The 8,609-nt window shown below is 33.2% G+C and overlaps 1 protein-coding gene across 1 annotated transcript; it reads left to right on the top strand.

The window, feature by feature from the left end:
• Window positions 1–1,104: 1,104 nt before the first annotated feature.
• On the top strand, window positions 1,105–7,329 carry LOC140344938 (glutamate receptor ionotropic, NMDA 2B-like). The gene is made up of 3 exons (XM_072432121.1): window positions 1,105–1,184; window positions 1,869–1,959; window positions 6,617–7,329. The coding sequence occupies exons 1-3, from the start codon at window positions 1,105–1,107 to the stop codon at window positions 7,217–7,219; spliced, it is 774 nt and encodes a 257-aa protein (XP_072288222.1). The 3' UTR covers window positions 7,220–7,329.
• Window positions 7,330–8,609: the final 1,280 nt, after the last annotated feature.

Genomic DNA, 8,609 nt, shown 5'->3' with positions numbered 1-8,609 from the left:
AGTTACTTTGTCATTATCTCTTATTTACACTTGGGGTAATAGACACACAAAAGAAACCTAATGAGATTTACAGGACAATCACCCCCCACAATGCAGTCAGCATTCCTGGTATGTCTCAATAATGATTCTGATACAAAATGGAGGCTACTAACAAGATGGGAGTCTGTGATAAAGTCATTTTCCTTCTCAATGTGTTAATACAGTAAATACAGCCCTGTGTAAGGTCTTGTCTTGTATGATCCTTGTGATGATGGCAGACATCAAGTTTACATTTTTTTAATTTTACTGGACCTTCAAATATACAATTGGTCTCAACATGAAATGTGTTTATCTATTACTGTTTATTCCCTAGTTTCATGCAATTTACTATGTATATCTGTTAAAATCTACATAACTTTAAAACCCTTTAAATGTATGTATGTTTTTTAGTTTTTTTTTTTAGCATTGTCATTTGTTGTAGAACCAGGAAAAATATTAACTAAGTTTTTGAAATCCGATAACACACTACCTGATAATCCTGAAGGACTTCATTGTGTGGGTCATTTTTTTGCAAAGGATGTTAATGAGACTCCTCAGAAATAAAGGTTGTTTCTAAGCAAGTCTTTTGAATGAAAGGTCCTGATGCATTGTACGAATGAAAAAATCCTACCTTTTAACCCTTTTTACTTTTGGGGTCCTTTTAACATAACATTTAACATCTTTCTCAGAGAGCAAAGTCATCTCTCACAGCCCATATATTTTATAAAAATACAAAAAAAACACTTGTTTTTTGAATATAGTATATTCATGGTATCTAAGACACCACTTAACCCTCAGCTACATAAATATGAGACAGTGGGTTTGGATGGGCACAGTGCCTTAGATTGCCCGCATGCATGCAGGAGCAGTTTCTCCCTAAAATCAGTGTTCACAAACTGCAGACAGGTAAATTAGTGGGTGCCCACTGCCTACTGCAGTTTTAGTTATGTGGGGCCAAAATCATAATGTGTTGACAGCATGTGCAGTAAAGATGGGTTGTGCAGAATGAGAGTGCAGTAGAATTTTGGCTGCTAAAATGAATGTGGGTGTAACTTCCAGCCCAGGGTATGGGGAGTGTGGGGGTTGATGCGGCTAGTAAGTGATCAGCCAGCAAGATCAGGGCATGGAAAACTTAAAAAATTAGAGGCAGATTTGCCACCAGAGTGGTAAGGGATTGTGTGTATGTTTTAATAAATGATCTTGCAGTTCTGTGAATAAGGGGGTGGTGATGAACTTAATCATTGAGGGATGCAGTGTGCTGGTTTATATAAATGTTTACCCCTGTACATTACACTAAAACTGACCCCTGCATTATGTACATTACATTCATCAGACCCGTGCTATGCAACTTCTGCACAACACTACACATATCTGCACTCCGCAATTTGTAGTACTGAACTTTGAATTCTAGATTACATACTACAACACCCTGCACTACAATCTTTGTACCACATACAGTACTACTGACCTCTAAACATTACATTACAATACATATATAACATTTAAAGAAGTTTTTGCAGATAGAAAGACTGTAAACTGTGTCATGCATATCTTGGGATAGGGGCATAGAAATAAAAAGGCACTCAATAGCTTCTATCAGTTTTACATTTTAAATTTCAGGAGACCTGAAAATCTGAATGCTTGTTGGAATAATTGAGATCCCTAAACACTTTCTGCTTGTGGGGGATTTTCATAAAGTTGTTTCTGCCATTAATAGTCAAACATTTTGTAATATATAGACTAATTTAAATCATGCAGTAAAAATCAAGTTAATAAAATTAAAACTGTATTATTATATTTTTCAATATCTTTTAAAACTTTCACACTGCTTTTTTTACATCATTGTTTAGGTTTATTCAGAAAGCAGAGAACACTGCTATTTTGCCAATAAATCTGTGTCGCCTTAAGGAAAACATTGGAGAAAGTTACCATATTGTACCAGTGCGTTGTACCAAATTCCTTAACTCTGGCACAAGCCGGTGTCACACTTCTCTGTCCAAAATACAGCTACTACAGGGCTATGCCACTAGGTTACTTGCTAAATGATTGTCATACATCCTGACTCACTGCTTTCAATGAAAATCTTCTGAAATCCTTTGTCACCCTTATGATATTGTTTGCAACATTGGAGATGTGTTGACATTTAGAAACAGCATATGCATGTCTGTTTTAAGGATCTATGCAAAAAAGTTTTTTTAATTTTTTATGTTGGCTTGAATTTAAAAAATCCATTACTTATTTCTTTCAATTTACATAATCTTCTTGGATGTGGTACCTCCCCTCTTTTGGATCCCTTTATGATATATTGTATTCTTATCCAGAAGGCTGAGAAAACAGACAATTTTAAGGCCTCATTAAAAAGAATATGTTCTGCGGGGACGTATCCTACTTAAAGAGCAAATACCTATATTAGGTTTAGAACAATATGTAACAAAAAAGACTCCATGAGCACTAAAAAAGGTTTTTTTTCTGTGCCTTGCGGTTTGACATTACCATCCTTCCTACGAGAAGGCCTGATTTCTCTATAACCGTTAAAATGTTTTGGTAAGATTTGGGCTACTCGGTATAACCCAGTAACTTGCCTTTAAAAATAGTGCTGTTACCCTTATCACATTGCCCTGGATAGAAACAGGAAAAGTAAATATATTGTTTTCTACCTTTATGGGATTTTTTGATCAGTTTATTGCAAACGTTTTGTGTAAGGGGCATTTTAAAGATGAACACCTTGCCTTGATGGATAGCAATACAAAATATTAATTGTTAATACTGTTCCATTCTATTTATTTAATCTGTGTGCCCCTAGATTCAAACTTTATATTTGCATGTTTGTGTTTGGTGTATTGTGACAAGCTGACTTTTTTTTTTCTTTTTTGCACTATTTCATATGCTTTTGTCAGGTTATTTCTGTTTATGTATACAGAAGCACGCTGACCAGTTTTCTTCAGATCTCTGATATATATATGTATGTGACATCACTGTGGTCAATGCAAAAAAGACACAACCTCAAGATTTTGCATAAGTTACACAAGTGTGTGGAAAAATAATAATGAGATATTTTACCTGATTTACTAAACCAGCAATGTTTAATGGAGTTTTTAAAAGTAAATTGCTATTTGTTAGCAAATGTTTTCAATGAAAGTGTATCCTCTTCAGCCTTGGAGAGCTATATTAAATCAGTCCCATTATCTTTTTAGTTGTGTCAGTGATTTTCTGACAATGAAAACCAAACTTTAAAAATCAGTACTTCAGGAGCAGAATTTAATTTCATGTACAAGTGTCAGTTATTGTCACTGATGTTTTTTTTCTCTGACTTGGCGATTTTGCTGTGGAATTACTAAGTAAATTGAGGGCATTCCAACCCATCTGCAGCCGAGGAAATAAGCTACAAATCCAAAGGCAACCCCCACCTATTCTTTTGGGCTTTCCATTCATCTCATTACCCCTACTATTCTAAAATAGTTTATTTCCCTGATCTCATTGTGACGAGCTGGGACACAACACAAGCAGCAGCTGCTTCTATGACCAGAGCCACTGAACATATAACAGATGTCAGCAACTGGAAAACAATCACTTGGGAGAATATTAGAATATTAGCATGTGGGGCTTTTCTTTTAGAGGGTTGTATTTACCTCCAAAACTCCCTATTTTGTATTACAATCATAACAAGTGGTATTCAACTAAACACAATACAATGCTGTTTTTATTTAGCATACAGAAAAGCTGCAATAGAGTATTTTTTAGTTGATCATTGACTAATCATCATCATTGTAAAGGCCACTGCTAGATATCTTGGTATGTGAAATGGTGTGAGCGAGTAATCTGTTCTAAAAATTAGAGACTGTTAATATGCTTCTGAAAATATGTGTTGATACATGCTTATCGATCTGCTTTTAATTACCATACCTCATTTTTTCAACTAACTTTAACTCCCTTTGCCAGTTACTTTGTTGGCTAATGCTACTGTTCACAAGCTTGTGTATGAAAGGGTAAGTGTGAAAAAATGATGCTTTAAAGGCATATAAATTATCACTTGTCAGACTAATGAATTGTTGGTTTGGTATTGGAACTTCACAGTAAGCTTCATGGAAGCTTAATGCCCTTGAGAAATCAAATGGATTTAAATAAGAATTAATTAAAAAAAATAGGAAAACATTCTTTGCACAGCCATTGACTACTAAACACGATGTGTAATGGCAATACAATAGAAAATATATTAAAAAGCAATGATAACGATAAACTTGCCAGATAATAAAGATAAGAGGCAAAGTAAAATAAGCATCTTTACCATGAACGAGGTAAAGAAAGATACACACTTTTAATTTTGTATGTTTTAGAAGCACAGATTAATTTTAGTATTTAAGTTTAAGATATAGATGTCTGAAACTGACAGAACAACAAAACAAAATGCATGACTTGTTTAAATCAAAATGTTGTTTGTTTGTGTTTGTGTGTGAATACAAATATCTACAGTCATGAAAAAAAATTACATCACCAATACAATACAACCTCAGATGACTTATTACACCTTGTCAATATTTAATTACCAAATACTAGTCAAAATGCAGTCTGTGTACTTCAATAGAAATTAGAAGAGTAAATAGCCAAGTGTGTTAAATTATTTGTACCAAAATAATTGATAATCAGCATAAAAGCATACACTTAAGCAGTTTGCTGGTCTGGAGCATTCAGGTGTGTGTTAACATAATGTTAAAGAAGTAAGGTGTCAGCAAAGAGAAGCATTTTTTTGCTACCTATCAATCTGTGAAGAGCTTTAAAGGTAATTTCCAAAACAAGTCCATCATTCTACATTGGGAAAGATTATTTAATAATATAGTGGAACACATTAAAGACAGTAATCTTCCAAGGAGTTTATGCCCCAGCAAATCCACCCCAATGTCAGACTGTGCAGTGTATGATGTTTGCAAAGTTGCATCTGAACAAACCACAAGACTCCTAAAACAATGACCTTTGGGCAAGACAAAGTGCAGTTGTCTTGCTATGATTCAAATTGCCACATTTGGCAAAAACTAAACACAGCATATCAACATTAATATGCCATATTCTGAAAGCCCTAGTTAAATAGTTACTACTACATATATGCAGAATAATGTGATCTCTTGTTATTCAGGTCTGTCTACAAAATACCCCCAAATACAGCTGATTGGTTTAGCGTAGGGACACCCTTCATTTCCATCTTTAAAAAATATTCATTTGCAAAATAAATCAATACAAAATTTTAGGTTTAGGCAGCAAATCTACGCAATATTAACTTGTTAATATTTATTTGCATAATTACAAAACAAAAATACCCAAACATGTATTAAAGTTTATCTTTACAGTCAAAGCTTTAATAATTTAATGAGGCAGTGCAAAGTGCAGTGTCTGTATGCCAAGCTTAATATTCCTTTTCCAGTTACTAATACCAATTCCAGTTAATTGTATTTAAAGTAGTAAAAAGATGAATACTTGGCTAATTGATATGAACTTTGCACAATGAATGCTATTTGAAATATGTTCCTGAATATGTCTAAAGATGCTAGATTCAAAATACGCATGCACAAACAAGGTTTCCATAAAATAAAATAAATGCTTTAATTTTGCAAACTGCAAAACTATGATCTGATTAGTTGATGAAGCAGCACCTTCACGTTACTTTTTTGTTTGTTTTATTTTTTTAACATAAGGCATATTACTGGGTGTTTTTTTTATAGTTATGCTTAGGGCACGTGTTACTTTTTTAGCTGTGGAACGCCCTGCATGGTTATCTTGTTAAAACCGGAGTAGGTAGGAGAAGTGCTTAATCAATTTTAGAAGGCTTTAAATAGGACATTGTATGTATGAATTAAAATAAATCCATAGTATCACTATACATTTGCATTGAAGTTGTTATGGATAATCTTGGGAAAAAAATAACTATCTGACATTAAATACATAAAAGTCCCTTTCTACAGCAGAACTGGAATTTGATATCAATAAATACATACCCGCTGTTATATGAAAACAAATCAACTAAAATAATAAAAAAGCATTAGAGAAACATTCCATGCATCTTTATTGGGCTACATTTTACAATAACATGTTTAAAATGCATAAACACCAAAATCAAATACATTTGACAGGTATGCAGTTCTTACAGTTTACCAAAGCATAAAGTATATATAAGCATAGACAAGTGTTATAGAAACTGGCAATATTATTATATTGCAATTGCATGTGCAATATAATATTTCTCTATCACTTGATCGATTGAGAGGTAAAACAAAAGCGAAATGCAAATACCTTGTATTCCATTATTATTTTTCCCTTAGGGGATTATTATTTCACAGAAAGTGGTAATTAAATTGTAAACCAGGCAAAATGTTCAATAAATCAGAGTGCTGTTTTTGACTGTATCGCATTCAGAATAATATTCTGTACCGTTCCCCCAATGTATTTGCCACAATACTATTATTTTAAACAAAATTCCAAGCATTAAACAGACTGTAATGAAATGGAAATGTATTGGAGATAACACTGTGTGTCAGACCTAAAAAAAAACTCTGCTAAATATTATTTCTCTTTTCTTTATCTAACCCTATTTTTTTTTTTTTCATTTTAGGAGGAATCCTCTATGTTCTTTCAGTTTGGACCCTCCATCGAGCAACAGGCTTCTGTGATGCTAAACATTATGGAGGAGTATGACTGGTACATTTTCTCCATCGTCACAACTTACTTTCCAGGATACCAAGATTTTGAGAATAAGGTGCGGAGCACCATTGAAAACAGTTTTGTAGGTTGGGAATTAGAAGAAGTTATTCATTTAGATATGTCCTTAGATGACAATGACTCAAAGATACAAAACCAACTGAAGAAGCTTCAGAGTCCTGTCATTTTATTGTACTGCACAAAAGAAGAGGCCAACTATATATTTGAGGTAGCCCATTCAGTGGGATTGACGGGTTATGGCTACACATGGATTGTACCAAGTCTGGTGGCTGGAGACACTGACACTGTACCAGCTGAGTTCCCTACAGGACTCATTTCAGTGTCCTATGATGAGTGGGACTATGACTTACCAGCTCGTGTCAGAGATGGAATAGCTATAATCACAACTGCAGCTTCTACAATGCTGTCTGAGCACAAATCCATTCCACAATCCAAGAGCAGCTGCTACAATATCCAAGAGAGCAGACATGATGATGCTCACATGTTAAATAGGTAGGACATTTTTTTGTTGTGTTTTTTTTTTGTTCTAATAGTACTTCTGTTGTTTTGTATGTTTTTAGTAAAGTTGTACACAGTTGCAACATAAATTATAAACATAGAATTGGTTATTCAATAGCAAAAAAGTCATGTCAACAATAAATATACAACACTAATTATTGTTAAAAAATAAGGAACTTGAATGTGTATGTATAATAGAGAAATTAAAAACTCTAACCGGATTGGTGGTTGTTTTGCCATGAACAAAGATATTTTGCCAATATTTATATATATATATATATATATATATATATATATATATATATATATATGAAAAACAGAGTAACTAAAAGTAAATCCACCTGTTTGTTTTAATATGTGTTACGTTTTAATCTTTTGTTTTTAAAGCTGTTTTACTAAAGAAAATCTTAAGTGGAGAAAAGCATTGCTATGCAGCAATACACATAAAGAGAGTTGGCAAATTTTACGGATATAAATATATTAAAAACCCACAACAGTCACCACAGAGGGGTGTATTCTTCTGGTGAAAATAACAAAGGCTAAATTCATCCCTGTATGATTTGACAGCATCTTTTATAAAGATTTTCTAATGTGTTGTATAACATTGATTGAAATTAGTTTCTAAAACTTGCCAGTATGAGTCTTGATATTACAATAGCAGATTTTTTTTACTTTGGGCAAATCTTAGTAGCATTGTTTTGAGCAAATCATAACAAAAATGTTTTTTCTATTCTTTTGCCGACATGGCTTACAGACGTCATCATTTCAACTATGGCTTGGCTTAGCATTAATGGTTTACATCATGGTTTATGCTATCTTAGTTAGCTGCATATTATTATTACCTCTCTCTGTATTCTCATACCTTAATTTGTGTTTTCTTTACTTTCTTTACTATTTACTTTTCTTTCTAGTCTTTAGAACCTAATACCCATACATGTGTTTTTTATGGTTAAAGCAGTTTTGTCACATATGCCTAAACTTCTTCATTCACTTCATCTTCCTCTTTATAATTGTTATTGAATACATGCCACTGATCCTCACCTGTCTGTTTTGATAACCTGGTATTGATGCCTAGTCTGGCTTTTATTTTATTCTTGTCTTTATCGTGAGTTTTTTTTTTCCTTCTCAGCAGTATGCACACTAAATTCCAACTTTTTTTTGACCTGCAGTGCCAAAAATTGCAATTATACCAAATATCACTTTGCTAAAAAAATAATGTTTTTAGAGTTATTTTTCTGGTCTGCTTTTCCTACCAGTGCATCTATGCACCAGTGCATAATATAAATACGCTAAAAAAACTGGTATTGCTGAAAACATTGATATTAGTTTATATTAGTGTACAGTATATACATGGTGCCCTTAACAGGCTTACAAGCACCTACTGACAT

Source organism: Pyxicephalus adspersus, unplaced genomic scaffold (genome assembly GCF_032062135.1).
Source record: "Pyxicephalus adspersus unplaced genomic scaffold, UCB_Pads_2.0 Sca214, whole genome shotgun sequence".
Lineage (NCBI taxonomy): Eukaryota > Metazoa > Chordata > Amphibia > Anura > Pyxicephalidae > Pyxicephalus > Pyxicephalus adspersus.
Note: the sequence above shows the minus strand (reverse complement) of the source record. Positions and strands in the feature narration are given on the sequence as shown.